The sequence below is a fragment of the Oratosquilla oratoria genome, chromosome 34, assembly GCF_046742065.1.
Source record: "Oratosquilla oratoria isolate Oo_2021 chromosome 34, ASM4674206v1, whole genome shotgun sequence".
NCBI lineage: Eukaryota > Metazoa > Arthropoda > Malacostraca > Stomatopoda > Squillidae > Oratosquilla > Oratosquilla oratoria.
The window spans coordinates 17,191,894-17,208,558 of NC_134810.1; the positions used below are offsets into that span (position 1 = coordinate 17,191,894).

The following is a 16,665-nucleotide window of genomic DNA, read 5'->3' on the forward strand; positions in this document are numbered from 1 at the left end:
CATCTAGGGAATTATTACAAAATATTCTAGTAGTTCTTCCCTTTTCCTACATAATGAGAGAAAAAAAAAAAAAAATGCACAATTGTAAAATGCATGTTTGATGGTTTATCTTATTTAATACTAAATGCCATCAACTCTCCACTATGATTTTTTCCTGGAACTCCATACTTCCCAATCACTCCATCTATTGGTTCATTTCCTACCCTATCATTAAGATCTCCCAATACAACTACATTGACATTTCTCCTTAACCCCTCTATGCACTCGTTTAAATCCATCCAAAAAGCCTCCCTTTCCTCTACCCTCTTCTCACTACCAGGCCCACACGCACTTACAAAAACCCACACCTCCCTTCCCAGCTTTACCTTCATCCTTAAAGAAACCTCCTCCCGCTCTACTACATGCTTACCATCTCTTCACTTACTAGTATAGCCACCCCTTCTCTTCCTTGTCCTCTCTTCACTCCTGAGAACCTCCCAACTACACTCCCAAACTCACACTCGTCCCTCCCTTTCAACTTAGTTTCACTCAATGCCAACACATCCATCATTCTTCTCACAAACATACCACCTATTTCTTCCCTTTTACTCTCATCTGTGTCACATCCACACACATTAAAAAGACCTAACCCTTAGGGTACTGGTTGGAAAACCCCTAGACCCTCTTATGCCTTTACTTTTTTTTTAGGAATGTCCCCTGTGGGGCTACAGGTAGCAGGATTCCTAATACTATCCCCCGTCCTGTTTTTTGTCACCTCGTACAACTCAAGTGGGAAGACTTGGTGGCAGCATTCTTTCCCCCCACCACAGGGTAGGCACAAAAAAAAAAAAAAAAAAAAAAAAAAAAAAAAAAAAAAATGGTACAGGAACACAAGGGGTTGGGGGACACCATAATGGACAGTCGCAGTATAATAAAAGTGTCATAATTTCTCTATGAACAGAGTTGATGGTGGAGATGCACCTCAAAAGAGTTGATACCAAATACAGTCTTTAGGAAGAAAGTCAAGCATAAGTACACATGAGAGAGGGTGGTGGATGGAAGGGTGTCAGATAGTGTTAATGGACTATATAGTGGTAACCAGGAGTATAGCAGGAAGAGTTAAGGATGTACATGTTCTAAGGAGAGAGAGTGGGGAAATATCACATTATTTTTTGGTGGAAGGTAAGTTGAGAGTGGAGAAAGGAAAAAGACAACAGGTAGGGAAGTGCTTAGAGTGAACTGCTTAAATGAGAAAGAAAAGGAGGAGTATAAGAAGCTGAGAGAGGAGTGGGAGGGAGTGAAGGATAGAGTAGGATTAGGAGTGAAGGAGGAATGGGGATGGTTCAAGGAGAGAGTCATAAGGTGTGCAAAGATGGTGTTTGGAACAAAGAGGACTGGAGGAAATTGAAGGAAGGGTAGCGAATGGTGGGATGAAGAAGCAAAGAAGGGTGTAGAAGAGAAGAAGCAGGCTTTCATAGATTGGTTACAAATTAGGATGAGGGAATTGTAACTGAGGTACAAAGTAAAGAGAAATAAAGCATAAGATAAAGGAGGCAAAGAGGAGAGCAGATGTGAAATGGGGTAAGAGTATGACAAAAAATTTAAAGTAATACAAATTTTTTTGGAAAGAAATTAAAATAGGAAGAGGAGGTGAATCAAGTAAAGAACAAAAGGTAAAAGGTGCAGATGGAGGTATGATAATGGAAGAGAAGGCAGTGAGAGGAAGGTGGACAGAGTATTGTAGGAAGTTGCTAAATGTGAAGGAGGATAGGGAGGGAAAAGTAGTTGCAATGGGAAGTGCTAAGAAAATGACCGTGGTGAGTGAGGAAAATGGAGGAGACCTAAGGAAAGCAGCTGTTAGGATGATGAGAGCAGGTAAGTCACCTGGGTTGGATGGATGCCATGCAGAATGTCTTAAAAAAGGAGGTACAGTGATGGTGGACTGGCTGGTTAGGTTATATGTTTGTTTAAGAGAGGGTAGAATACCAGAGGGCTGGAGGAGTGCCTGTATAATTCCACTTTACAAGGGAAAAGGGGACAAGTGTGAGTGTAGTAGTTTCAGAAGGATCAGCCCATTAAGTGTAGTTGGGAAGGCTTTTGGGAGGGTCTTGATTGAGAGAATTAGGAGAGGAACAGAGGGAGTAACTGATGAGAAACTGGTTTTAGGACAGGTAGGGGTTGTGTAGATCAGAGTTTTGTGGTAAGACATATGTGAGAAAGCTATAGGAAAATGTAAAGATTTTTTTTTTTTGCTTTTATGGATCTGGAAAAGGCTTACGATAAGGTAGACAGGAAGGCACTGTGGGAAGTTTTGCAGACATATGGGATAGGAGGAAAGCTGTTGAAAGCAGTCATGAGTTTTTACAAGAGTAGTAGAGCTTGTGTTAGGATTAGAAATGGAGAGATTGGTTTGGGGTAAAGGTAGGACTTCATCAGGGATGTGTTATGTCGCCCTGGCTGTTCAATTTATACACGAATGGGATGGTGCGAGAGGTGAATGCAAGGGTAGTGGGTTGGGGGTTGGAGATGGTTAAAGAAAATTGAGAAAAGTGGGAGATAAGCCAGTTGTTGTTTGCTGATGACACGATGCTTGTAGCAGGATCAGAGGAGGGATTGATGAAGTTAGTGACAGAGTTTGGGAAGGTGTGTGAGAGAAGGAAGTTGAAGATAAATGTGGGCAAAAGTAATGTGATGAGATATACAAGGGGAGAGAGTGGGGGAAGTGGATAGTTTTAGATACTTGGGTGAAAATGTGGCAGGAAAGGGAGGAGTGGGGGTGGAGGTAGAATGTAGAAGCGAGTAAATACCTTGGGGGATTAAAAAGTGTAATGAGAAATAGACATCTGGGAATGGATGCTAAGAGGAGATTGTATGGAGTGATTGTGCTGACAGCACTGTATGGGGCAGAAACATGGAGCACAAGAGAGGAAGAGAGAAGGAGTTTGAATGTATTTGAGATGCGGTGTCTGAGAAGTATGATAGGGGTTACTAGGCTGGATAGAGTGAGAAACAAGGTGAGGACGAAAAAAGGGGTGAAAAAGGAGTTGGGAGACGGGTGTGATGAAAGAGTATTAGGATGGTTTGGACACATGGAAAGAATCAATGAAGAAAGAATAGTAAAAGAGGTGTGGAAGGAGTGAACATGAGGGGGCGTCCTAGAATGAGATGGATGGATGGGATAAAAGGGGCATTGGGAAAGACGTGAATGTCTGCTGAGGAAGGACGGGAGAGGACAGAAGATAGGTGTGAATGGAGAAGGGTTGTGTATGGATGATGCTGTGATGCATTAGGTGGAGTGGGTGGGGGATGAGGGGTGAGGTGAGGGAATATGATAAATAAATTGATGCAGCCCGAAGGGAATTCTCCCTGTCTTCTCTTCTTCTGCATGAGGGGATGGAGAGGGGGGTCACCAAATTAATGAAGCGGCCTTGCTGTGGATGTGCTGTGTCTTGGACAAGATGCAGGTATGACCCATCATCCAGGAGGTGTGAAGATAAGAGGGAGGGAAGAGGGTAGAAGGGAGTGGAGTATGGAGGGGATGGGATAGGTGGGAGTGGTTTGTATGCCTTTGTCTTTTGGCTACCTCCTGTGTAAGGGGGAAAAAGCCTTTGGTATATGTATGTAATACTAAATGCCTTGGCAAATACCTGCACTGGCTGGTGAGGATGTTTAATCTTTGTCTAGAAGAGGGCAGAGTGCCAGAGGAGTACCTGTATAGTTCCATTTTACAATGGAAAAAGGGAACAAAAGTGAGGGTGTAGTAGTTTGAGAGGGATCAGTTTGTTGAGTGTAGCTGGGAAGGCTTATGGTTGAAAGGACTAAGAGAGGAACAGTGGGAGTAATTGTGAAGAACAGTGTGGACTTAGGACAGGTAGGTGTTGCATGGATCAGATTTTTGTGGTAAGGCAGATATGTGAAAGCTTTAGTAAAAGGTAAGGAGGTTTTCTGGGCTTTTATGGATTTCAAAAAGGCTTATGACAGGGTAGACAGGAAGGTACTGTGGGAGGTATTGCAGATATATGGGATAGGAGGAAAGCTGTTAAGATCAGTCAAGAGTTTTTTATGAGAATAGTAGAGTCTGTTTGAATTAGAAATAGAGAGTGAATGGTTTGAGGTAAAGGTGGGCTATGCCAGGGATGTGTTATATCCCATTGGCTGTTCAATTTATACTTGGATAGGGTGATGCGAGAGGTAAACGAAAGGGTAATAGGCCGGGGATTGGAGATTGTTAAATAAAATGGAGAAGATTGGGAGATAAGCCAGTTGTTGCTTGCTGTTCATATTGTACTTATGGCAGTATCAGTGGAGGGATTAAGGAAGTTTGTGACAGAGTTTGGGAAGGTGTACAAAAGAAGAAAGTTGAAAATAAATGTGGGTAAAAGTAAGGTGATGAGATGTACATGGGGAGAGGATGGCAGCAAGTTGGGAATATTAAAGGAGAGAGACTATAGGAAATGGATAGCTTTAGATACTTGGGTGTGAATGTGTTGGAAAAGGGAGGAGTGGAGGTAGAATGTAAATTGAGAGAAACAAGTAAATGCCTTGGGGGATTAAAAAGTGTAATGAGAAATAGACATTTAGGAATGGATGCTAAGAGGAGATTGTATGAAGATGTGATTGTGCCAACAGCACTGTATGGGGCAGAAACATTGAACATAAGAGAAAGTTTAAATGTGTTTGAAATAAAATGCCAGAGAAGTATGGTAGGGGTTACTAGGCTGGATAGAGTGAGAAATGAGGAGGTGAGGAGGAGAGTGGGGGTGGAAAGGGAGTTGGGAGATAGAATTGATGAAAGAGTATTGGGATGGTTTGGATACATGGAAAGAATGAATGAAGAAAGATTAGTAAAAAGAGGTGAGGAGGGAGTGAACAAGATGGGGTGACCAAGGATGGGATGGACAGATGGGGTAAAAGGGGAATTGGGAAATAAGGGAATGTCTGTTGAGGAAGGAAGGGAGAAGACAGAAGACGGGGTTAGTGGAGAATGGTTTTGTATGGATGATGCTGTGATGCATGGGAGTGGGTGAGGGATGGGAGGTGATGGAGTATGTGTGAATGATATTTTGATGCAGCCCGAAGGGATTGCTCCCTGTCTTTTCTTTTTCTGTGTGAGGGGACATGGGGGGAGAGTGTCACTGGTTAAATGAAGAGGCCTTGCCGTGGATGTGTTGTGTCTTGCTGCATTTCTTCTGACTCTGGGCAGTGGGTGAGATGCAGGGATGACCCATCCAGGAGCCAAAAAAAGTGGGAGTGGTAGTGAATGGGAGTGGAGTATATGGGGATGAAATGGGTGGTAGTAGATTTATGCCTTTGACTTTGGCTACCTCCATTGTAAGGTGGAAACAGCCATTGGTATATGTATGTACATACATATATCAAAGGCTTTTTCCCATCCATTTCATCTAAACGTACTCCACTCCCATTCACCACTCCTCCCTCCCTTTCTTGGCTCCTCCTGAATGATGGGTCATCCCTGCATTTTGCCCACTGCCCTGGGTCAAAAGCAATGTAGCAAGACACAGCACATCTACAGCAAGGTTGCTTCATTTAGTCAGTGACCCCCCTCTCCATCCCTTCATGCAGAAAAAGACAAGGTGGGGAGAAATCCATTCAGGGTGTATCAAAATATCATTTACACATACTCATCCCCCTTCCCTCACCCATTCCCTTCCATGCATCACAGCATCATCCATACACAACTATTTTTCACTCACCCCTATCTTCTGTCTTCTCCCTTCCTCAACAGACATTCCCCTCTTTCCCAATGTCCCTTTTACCCCATCCATCCATCTCATCCTTGGTTGCACCCTCATGTTCACTCCCTCCATCTCTGCCTTCCACACCTCTCTTACTAACCTTTCTTCACTCATTCTTTCCATGTGTCCAAAGCATCCCTATACTCTCACCAACCCTGTCTCCCAAATCCCTTTTCATCCCCACTCTCCTCCTCACCTCCTCGTTTCTCACTATCCAGCCTACTAACCCCTACCATTCTTCTCTGGCATTTTATCTCCAGCACTTTTAAACTCTTCCTTTCTTATGTTCAATGTTTCTACCCCATACATTGCTGTTGGCACAATCACCCTTTCATACAATCTCCTCCCAAATGTCTATTTATTTCTCATTACACTTTTTAATTCTCGATGGCATTTACATGCTTCTCTCAATTTACATTCTACCTCCACTCCTCCCTTTTCCACCACATTCACCCCAAGTATCTAAAGCTATTCACTTCCTCCAGTCTCTCTCCCTTAATACTCGCTCCCAAGCTGCTGCCGTCCTCTCCCCTTGTGCATCTCATTGCCTTATTTTTCCCACATTTATCTTTAAAAAGTGAATTAAGGAGTGATTTTGCCAACAGCACTGTATGGGGCAGAAACATGGAACATAAGAGAGGAAGAGAGAAGGAGTTTGAATGTGTTTGAGTTGAGGTGTCTGAGAAGTATGATGGGGGTTACTAGGCTAGATAGAGTGAGAAATGAGGAGATGAGGAGGAGAACAGGGGTGGAAAGGGAGTTGGGAGATAGGGTTGATGAAAGAGTATTAGGATGGTTTGGACTCATGGAAAGAATGAGTGAAGAAAGACTAGTAAAAGAGGTATGGAAGGCAGATGTGGAGGGAGTGAACATGAGGGGACGTCCTAGGATGAGATGGATGGATGGGGTGAAGGGGGCTTTGGGGAAGAGGGGAATGTCTGTTGAGGAAGGACAGGAGAGGACAGAAGACAGGGGTGAATGGAGAATAGTTGTATATGGATGATGTTGTGATGCATGAGGTGGAATGGGTGGGGATGGGGGTTGAGCTAGTATGTGTGAGCAAAATTTGACGCAGCCCGAAGGGATTTCTCCCCGTCTTCTCCTTTTATGCATGGGGGGATGGAGAGGGGGGGGTCACTGATTTAATTAAGCGGCCTTGCTGTGGATGTGCTGTGGCTTGCAACACTGCCTCTGACCCAGGGCAGTGGACAGGGTGCAGGGATGACCCGTCATCTAGGAGGTGCTAAGATGGGAGGGAGGGTGGCGGGGAGTGGAGTGTATTTAGGGATAGAATGGGTGGGAATGATTTTATGCCTTTTTCTTTTTGGCTACCTCCCTTGTAAGGGGGAAAAAAGCCTTGGTATATTTATAGTAAAGGAGGTATGGAAGGCAGATGTGGAGGGAGTGAACATGAGGGGACGTCCTAGGATGAGATGGATGGATGGGGTGAAGGGGGCTTTGGGGAAGAGGGGAATGTCTGTTGAGGAAGGAGGGGAGAGGACAGAAGACAGGGGTGAATGGAGAATGGTTGTATATGGAAGATGTTGTGATGCATGAAGTGGAATGGATGGGGGGTGAGGTAGTGTGTGTGAGCAAAATTTTGATGCAGCCCGAAGGGATTTCTCCCCGTCCTCTCCTTTATATGGGGGGACGGAGAGGGGGGGGTTGCTTATTTAATGAAGCGGCCTTGCTGTGGATGTGCTGTGTCTTGCGACACTGCTTCTGACCCAGGGCAGTGGACAGGGTGCAGGGATGACCCGTCATCTAGGAGGTGCTAAGATGGGAGGGAGAGTGGAGGGGTGTGGAGTGTTTTCAGGGATGGAATGGGTGGGAATGATTTTATGCCTTTTCCTTTTTGGCTACCTCCCTAGTAAGGGGGAAAAAGCCTTGGTATATGTATGTATGTATATTTATGTATGTATCTTTAAAAAAGACCACAGACATTCATCCACATCTACAAAGAATAGGAAAGAAATTTCTCACCAGTGTCCACAGTATCTCATAAAGCTATCTGGAATCAAAAGACTATAAAATGGAGTCCCGAAAGGAGAAATACTCTCACCACCAATGTAATCTTTTCACAATTAATCTTACCACACCAAATCAAGAGAACAGCACATTGAACCCACCACCATCACCACTATACACCTCGTGACTTTAATTTTCTCCACATTTACTTTTGGCTTTCATATGCAAGTACTTTTTCGAATTTGCCACAAGTGCAAATATCAACTGGTTCGCCTCCCGCTTCTTTCCGTTCTCGCTCACAAGCTTCAAATCCCTAACACTTTAGCATTTGCCTCCCTTACCACCCCATCCATAAACACACTGAAGAACTGTGGCAATATTACCCAGCCCTGGCATAGCATCTTCACCTCAAACCATTCATTCTCCATTCCCACATCTCAAGTTCCACTTATGTAAAAACATTTAACCACCCTCAACAGACTTCTCCACTTCCCCTATCCCATACATCTGCAATACACTCCACAACATATTGATAATTGTTCCCAGATACAAAAATCTATAACTTCCTAGCTGGTAAAGGACACACTAAGTAAAGATGAAGCCTTGACTAGGAGCACATTTTATTTGTTAGTGCTTAAGTGCTTCATGGAACTAATAACAGATAGTTGTTGTTGTTGTTGTTGTTGTCGTTCCCTAGACTGTCTGTCCGAGCAGTCCCGTCTCCCCAAGGAATGCCATAGCCGAAACTGGGTTTTCCCACAAATCCTTTATAGAGCGTATGTTGTGTTGTTTGCGTGCATGATTGTGTATAATGCAGTCTTCCATTATGTGTTGTATGGTATGGGGTGAAGTGTTACATCCTGGGCAGCTGTTCACAATGCGGTCATCCAGCCTCTTCTGGTAGCTTAGAAGTGCTGGGTGGTTGTATGAGGTGGTCCTGTGAGATGGACTTTAAGGAGTCATCTCCATGTACCCCATTATCAAGACCTGTCAACTTCCTCATCTCAATCTGGAAGTACATACCCAAGGGGGGGTGGTACTTGGCATATAGACAGGGCCCAAGACCTTTATTTCTCCCAGATTAAAAACTTTATCCACCTTTCACACAAGGAAAGCTGACAAATAGTGACTGCTCCCTTCCTCCTGTTACTAGAAGCTAATGACACAGAAACAGTCCCACACTAATATAATGTAGACACGAGTCCAAAGTTTCTTCCCAAAAAGATCTATTGGAAAGCCTGAAGACCATTGTCAGCTGCTACTGTGTTGTCAGTTTTCTGTCAATGGAACTTCTGGCAACAATCTGTCCTTACATGGTGTTCCTCTGCCACATTTGTTGGCAGTTGCCTGTTCTATTTTCTCCCCATGGAACTATATAATTCTGAGCACTTTCTTGAATACCACCAGTCTTACTCTGATGATTTAAATTTTCTACTGCAACTAACCATACCAGATTTAAACCCTCATCTGTCTCTGCTAACAGAAGTTCAGAACAATATCATCTGTATGTTTCTCATAAGAATGATTAAATCATTCAATCCACTGCCCCAGATCTCTCTTGGAGGAGACCTAAGGCTCCTTGGTAACCAGCAACCACTGAGAAGTGGGCCCATAGATCACTTGGGGAAGAAATACTGTATTGTTGTCTAGGGATTGTCAGTGTGGGTCAGGGTAGGGGTGTTCTGTGTTTTCTGTGTAGTGGCTGCATCTTGGGCAGTCTGATTCCAAGGCTAGCCATATTCAGTGTTGGTACTGTCTGTATTGTTGGTTAAACATCAAATAAAATATTTGCATAAAAAGATTAATCATATAAAATCATTACTTACTTGAACCATTCCATGGTGTGGTTGGCATGTCCTCCATGACGGCATGTCTGGCACCACGTGAACCAGGAAGAAAAATCACTTAGCTTCTGGGTACCACTGGTACCAACAGATTCATTGTGGTCAATACTAATGTCATCACTACGATTGACCTGTGTAGAAGAGTTACTGCTCCAGCCTGATGGAGTGCCCATATGCACCAAGCACAGGGAGCAACGCGGTAATGGCTTGCGGCAGTTTGGGCACCATGACATCTGGAAGTAGTGTTACAAACATCAACACATTAAATGAGCATACTGATTAGAACAAGCCATGTTCATATAAACTATTATGTAATAAAGAAGGACCAATGACAAGTACTTGCTAATGGTGGTCCTGTCTACTCCCTTACCTCTATAAGGTGGTACAGCCCTGTGGGGCTGACACTTGGTCTCTGGACTGGGCACAAGATCACTCTTATCAACTTCAGCTGTATTTCTTAAACATTTTCACACATGAAGAGCTGACAAATGGTGACTGTTCCCCTTCTACTACTGACAGCCAGCAACAGAGGAAATTCCATACCAATATGACTTAGTCAGCAGTCCCTTGAAAGATGCATGGGAGGTCTGACTCCTGTACCCATCACTAGTTATGCAAGGGATTAGAAGAATACTCGTCTACTTACTTTTGATTTGTTTGCAGCCCCTGTTCCAAATCTTGCATAGGGGTTTTTAAGTCTGCCTGGAGTTTGAATATAGGCAGAGATACTCTTCATGCAGAAGTTGCACGAAATATATATGTGCTGTGGCGGTCGTTGAGCATGTTTGTTGCGGTTCATTACAACATCCAACTCAGCCCTTTCATTCCACAGTCGAAGATTATCCAACAAATCACGGTAACTGTAAGAAATCACAATACATGGAGATTAATTTCATAATAAAGGATAATGCTAATAATGAACACATTTGCATTTGTAGAATGAGAGGCTGCAGGAAGTAGATAATACTTGGGGTTGTGTGTGCCACTGAATGGAGTGGAGGTGGAGATGCATTATTGAGTAAATAAGGCTGGCAGGTTCTCAGGGGAAATGACAAGTCATGAGAAATTGATATCTGGGTGATAAATGCAAGGAGAGAGACTTGTGCGAGGGATGATTGTGCCTATGACAATGTATGGAGGAGCTTACAATGTGAAGGAAGGAGAAAAGAGCCTAATCATGTTTGAGAAGTATGGTAGGTGTTACAAGGATGGTTAGAGTGAGGAATCTAGAGAGAGAGAGAGGAGAGAGAGAGAAGTAATGTCTATCTATATACCAAGAGCTTTCCCCCCTTATAAGGGAGGTAGCCAAGTCAAAGGCATGTACCTCCTCCCCTCCCACCCATTCCACTCCTATCCACCACCATTTTCCCCGTCCCATCTTAGCTCCTTATGGATGACGGGTCATCTCTGTATTCTGCCCACTGTCCTGGGTCAGAAGCAATGTACACAGTACATCCACAGCAAGGTTGCTTCACTTAATCAATAAAAGAACATTATCTAAACAAATAGATCTTAGAGTGCTGAGATGGTTTGGACATATGGAATGAATGAGTGAAAAAAAAAACTTGGAAAAAAGTATATACATAGAAAGCAGAGGTGGATGGAGAGAACTTATGAGGAAGAACACAATGGAGTAAAAGGGGGAACTGGATGCAAGAGGAATGTCTGCTAAACAAGGAAGTTGTAATGATGGGTATATGGATGAATGGAAAGTGCTTTTATAATGGATGAGGAAATGACATGGACCAATGGATAAGGAAGGGATGGTTTTCACATACTGAAATAGTGAGGGTCCTGTTATGGAGGCTCTGTGTCCTACTGCATTGCCTTTGATTTGAGTAATGTGGTGGGGGACAGGGATGATCATTCATGAGGTAGTAAGATGGGAAGGCGTTCTGAATGGGTGTGGGATGGGTATATATTTTGACTTGGTAGGCCCCCTTATAAGGGAAAAAAGGTCCTTTGGTATGCATGTGTTAATGCAAATTCCACAAGCATCTTTTACCTCTGTACCCAATTCTGGAGTCGGAGGTCCTTTTCCATAGCAGACTGAAGTGCATGTATTGTGATGAGGGCAGCTGTCTGCATGTCTCCACTCAAGTCTACATAGCGCTGAATCAAGTCAATACCATCACTCCCAAGACCTGACAACAACACGAGGGAAGAAAAACAAGAAATAGGAGGGGAAAAAAAAAAAAAAAAAAAAGTCTGAAGGGTATTTTCATATCTAATCTGAAGATTCATATATGTTTATAGATATTTATTGACATAAATACGTTTATACATTTTCATAGACGTTCAGATATTCAATCCACAAAATGTAGTTAACAATCCATACATACATACATATACCAAGGCTTTATCCCCCTTACAAGGGAGGTAGCCAAAAAGAAAAAGGCATAAAATCATTCCCACCCATTCCATCCCTAAATACACTCCACTCCCCTACACCCTCCCTCTTATCTTAGCACCTCCTGGATGACGGGTCATCCCTTCACCCTGTCCACTGCCCAAAGAGAAAATCAATCAATCAATCCATTGTTCCTGATTTCTCTGATGGCCTCCAGAAAACCACCTCTAGGCAAAACCATAACTCACTTTGAGAAGAAATATTATGTTGTCTGGGTATTGTTAGTATGAGGCATTGTAGTACGAGATATTATGTGTCTTCTGTATGGTGGTTGTATCTGGGGCAGTGAGAAAAGAATACCAATGGCTCATAAATACTTTAATGAATTTGGAGGCATATGACATGGTTGTCAGGAAGGTATTGTGGATTGTGTTGCAGATGTACTGGACAGGGGAAGACTGCTGAAGGCAGTCAAAAGTTTTTACATAAGTAGTATATTTTAAGGAAGTTAGTGACAGTTTGGGAAGGTGTGCAAAAGAAGGAAGTTGAAGACAAACGTGGGTAAAAGTATGGTGATGAAATGTACAAGGTGAGAATGTGGCAGGAAAATGGAAGTGAGTATTAAGGGAGAGAGACTGGAGGAAGTAGATAGTTTTAAATACTTGGGTGCAAATGTAGCGGGAAAGGGAGGAGTGGAGGTAGAATGTATACTGAGAGAAACAAGTAAATGCCTTGAGGGATTAAAAAGTGTAATGAGAAATAGACATTTAGGAATGGATGCTAAGAGGAGATTGTATGAAGGAGTGATTATGCTGACAGCACTGTATGGGGCAGAAACATGGAACATGAGAGAGAATTTTAATGTGTTTGAGATGAAATAATGGAGAAGTATGGTAGGGGTTACTAGGCTGGATAGAGTGAGAAAAAAAAAAAGAGGTGACGAGGAGAACAGGGGTGGAAAAGGAGTTGAGAGATATGGTTAATGAAAGAGTATTGGGATGGTTTGGAATGAAGAGAGATGGTGTGGAAGGCAGAGATGGAAGGAGTGAACATGAGGGGGCGACCAAGGATGAATTGGATGGATGGGTTAAAAGGGGCATTGGGAAAGAGAGGACTTATCATCCAGGATGAGCCATGAAAAGAGGGAGGGAGGGGTGGTGAATGGGAATGGAGTATGTGGGGATGAAATAGGTGGGAGTAGATTTATGAATTTGAACTTGGCTACCTCCCTTGTATGGGAGAAAAGGCCCTTGGTATATGTATGTATGTACTGTAATGTCATTATTCAGTTGATGTGCCTGTTCTTTGTCTTGTTCTGATAGTTTCTTTGTCCTTTTAGAGAGAGAAAAATGTGTGCATGTGTGTGATGGGGGTCATATGACACTCGCCCTCAATATAGGGAACATTACCATGAAAAAAGCAAGAAGGTCAATATCATGGGATTCAAGACTAATGTTTACCTGTTAATAGAATGCCATCTAGATTGCCTTCCTCCACTAATTTAGTACCGAGCTTATCCAGGTACTCTGTGAGTCTCACATCACTCAAGTATAGGCAGGCAAAAGCAACTCTGTCTTGAAGTGCCATGTTTGTTTCACCCTGTTGGAGGAGAAAAAATTAATGAATAAAAAAATTAACAAAATTCAATGTAAACATCTATACCAGGTTTGTACAGAACCAAGTACATGTGAAATATTAACTCTGTAAATCAAAACTTATATGTGAATCACACTATGGCTCAATAAAAATAAAATTAACATGTCCACAGGATAACAAGTAGGTTTTAAATTTGTCACCATTTGTCCCTACCATGCAATCAAATATCTAAACATCTAAAGGTAGATAGATATATGTACACCAAGGTTTTTTTTTTCCTTTACAAGAGAGGTAGCTAAAGTCAAAAGGCATAATACCACTCCCACCCATTCCATCCCCCACCCACTTCAGGCCCATTCACCAACCCTCCCTCCATTACCCTGGGTCAGAAGCAATGCAGTAAGACAGCACATCCACACCAAGGCCAATTCATTTACTCAGCAACCACCCTTCTCTGTCCCCCTCATGCAGAAAAAGACAAGGCAGGGAGAAATCCCTTCAGGTTGCTTCAAAACATCATTCACACATGACCACTCCCTAAACACCTCAATCTCCAACCCACTCCCTTCCATGCATCTCGGCATCATCCATACACAACCATTCTCCACTCACCCCTATCTTCTGTCTTCTTTCCATTCTCAACAGACATCCACCTCTTTCTCAACGCCCCTTTTTCCCCATCCATCCATCTCATCCTCGGTCGCCCTCTCCTGTTCACTCCATCCACCTCTGCTTTCAACTCATTCTTTTTGTGTGTCTAAACCATCCAAAAAATCTTTCATCAACCCTATCTCCCAACTCCTTTTCTATCCCAACTCTCTTCCTCACCACCTCATTTCTCACTCTATCTAGCCTAGTAACCCCTACCATACTTCTCAGACATTTCATTTCAAACACATTTAAGCTTTCTCTTTATGTTCCATGTTTCTGCCCCATACAGTGCTGTTGGTACAATCGCCCCTTCATACAATCCTCTTAGCATCCATACCCAAATGTCTATTCCTCATGACACTTTTTAATCCTCCAAAGCATTTACTTGCTTCTCTCAATCTACATTCTTCCTCCACTTTCACTCCTCCCTTTCCCTAAAGGTACATATATACATATACCAATGTTTTTTTCCCCCTTACAAGGGAGGTAGCCAAAGTCAAAGGCATAAATCCACTCCCATCCATTTCATCCCTACATACTCCACTCCCATTCACCACCCCTCCCTCCCTCTTTTCTTCGCTCATCCTGGATGACTATTCATCCCTGCATCTCACCCACTGCCTTGGGTCAGCACATCCACAGCAAGGCTGCTTCATTTAATTGACAGGCTGCATCAAAAATATTATTCACACATACTCCCTCATCCCACACCCACTCCCTTCCATGCATCAGAGCATCATCCATACACAACCATTCTCCACTCACCCTATCTTCTGTCCTCTCCCTTTCTCAACAGACATTCCCCTTTTTCCCAATGCCTCTTTTACCCAATATATCTTATCCTTGGTTGCCCCCTCATGTTCCCTCCTTCCACCTCTGCCTTCCACACTTCTTTTACTAATCTTTCTTCACTCCTTCTTTCCATGTGTCCAAAGCATCCCAATACTCTTTCATCACCGCATCTCCCAACTCCCTTTCCAACACATGCCCAACATGCTCTAAACCCATTACTTCGAGCAGACAGACAAAGGGCTCAGTTCAGTGCAATATGTGCAAAAACTGGGCCCACCTCACTTGTACAACACTTGCTGACACAAACCAATACACAAACACTTGGACATGTTCTACCTGCCCTCCAGTAACCCCAATCCCACCTCCCCAACCACAGCCAACACCCTTACCCACTCCCAATTTCCCTTTGCCCTTACCCCCGATTAGTACTCCCCTTCCTTTGTCCCCGATCTCTCCTTTCCCCCCCTCTGACCCAGGTCCTACACCTTCCCCTCTACCACCCCAACCTCAACCCCAAACGGCAACATACAACACATACAAAACACACAACATCAACATATTACAACACAACATTGACGGAATTAACACTAAAAAACATGAACTTGAACACTTTCTCAAACAACACAACATACACATTGCAATTCTACAAGAAACAAAATTAAGACACTCACACAAAACACCATCATTTCATAATTACACCACCATCAGACAAGACCGGACTGACGGCAATGGCGGTGGACTCATCACCCTGATCCACCATTCCATCTGTTTTGTGGACACAAGTGCCACAACCAAAATTCTCCTCCCTACCACAGATAACACAACTGAAACCCAATCCATTCGTATCCGCACAGGCAACAATTCAACACTAACAATAGTTAACATGTACATTCCCCCCCAATCATCCCCCACAGTTCCAAACACCTTCAGACCTCAACTCAGCCAACTAACCTCAATCCCCAACCTGATCATGGGTGGTGACTTCAACGCCAAGTCGTCTGCCTGGTTTGTCGACAACCCTGACACAGACAGAGGGCTTGATATACAGACTCAATTCGACTCATTGACTATCATGAACAACACGCATAATCATACACATATCCCATACCAAGCCCTCTACACTCCCTCCTCTCCTGATATCACCTTTTGCTCCCCCTGCCTAACCCCAACAACATCATGGAGAGTGGTCGGAGCCCTTGGTTCTGACCACCTTCCAATCATCATCACCACCAAAACAAGATGCACCCCAGCTGGCCACAGACACACTTACACCAATTACAAGAGAGCTAACTGGGAAGCCTTTAATGAAGAGACAGAACAACATTTTGAAACACTTAACAGTACACCAATCACAAACATAAACAATGCTGTGCACGCTTTTAATACAATCATACAAAACGCAGACAAGAGATACATCCCTAGAGGCAACAGAAAATCACACAACCCCAACTTCACACCAGAAATCCAAGGCCTCATCAGACAACGTGACACACTTAAACACGATACCCCCACACCTATCCCTCAAAACATAGCAGACCAAATACAAACACTAAACACTGTGATTGCCAATAAAATACATGAACAAAAAACACAAAATTGGCAAAACTTTATCAATACACTTGATCACAAAACAAACACCAGCAAATTGTACAAAACACTCAACAGCATTACACTATCCAACAGTAACACTACACGCTCTCATGCAGCAATAATCACAACAACAGATAAT

The 16,665-nt window shown here is 43.3% G+C and overlaps 1 protein-coding gene across 1 annotated transcript in view; it reads right to left on the bottom strand.

Moving 5' to 3' along the window:
• Positions 1-16,665, bottom strand: part of mio (GATOR complex protein mio) — a 61,761-nt gene that overhangs the window by 6,283 nt on the left and 38,813 nt on the right. The window contains exons 14-17 of the mRNA XM_076173172.1: positions 13,358-13,496; positions 11,553-11,691; positions 10,194-10,407; positions 9,530-9,780 (exon numbers count right to left, since the gene is read on the bottom strand). Coding sequence (XP_076029287.1) covers positions 9,530-9,780; positions 10,194-10,407; positions 11,553-11,691; positions 13,358-13,496 — 743 coding nt within the window. The remainder of the gene's footprint in view (positions 1-9,529; positions 9,781-10,193; positions 10,408-11,552; positions 11,692-13,357; positions 13,497-16,665) is intronic.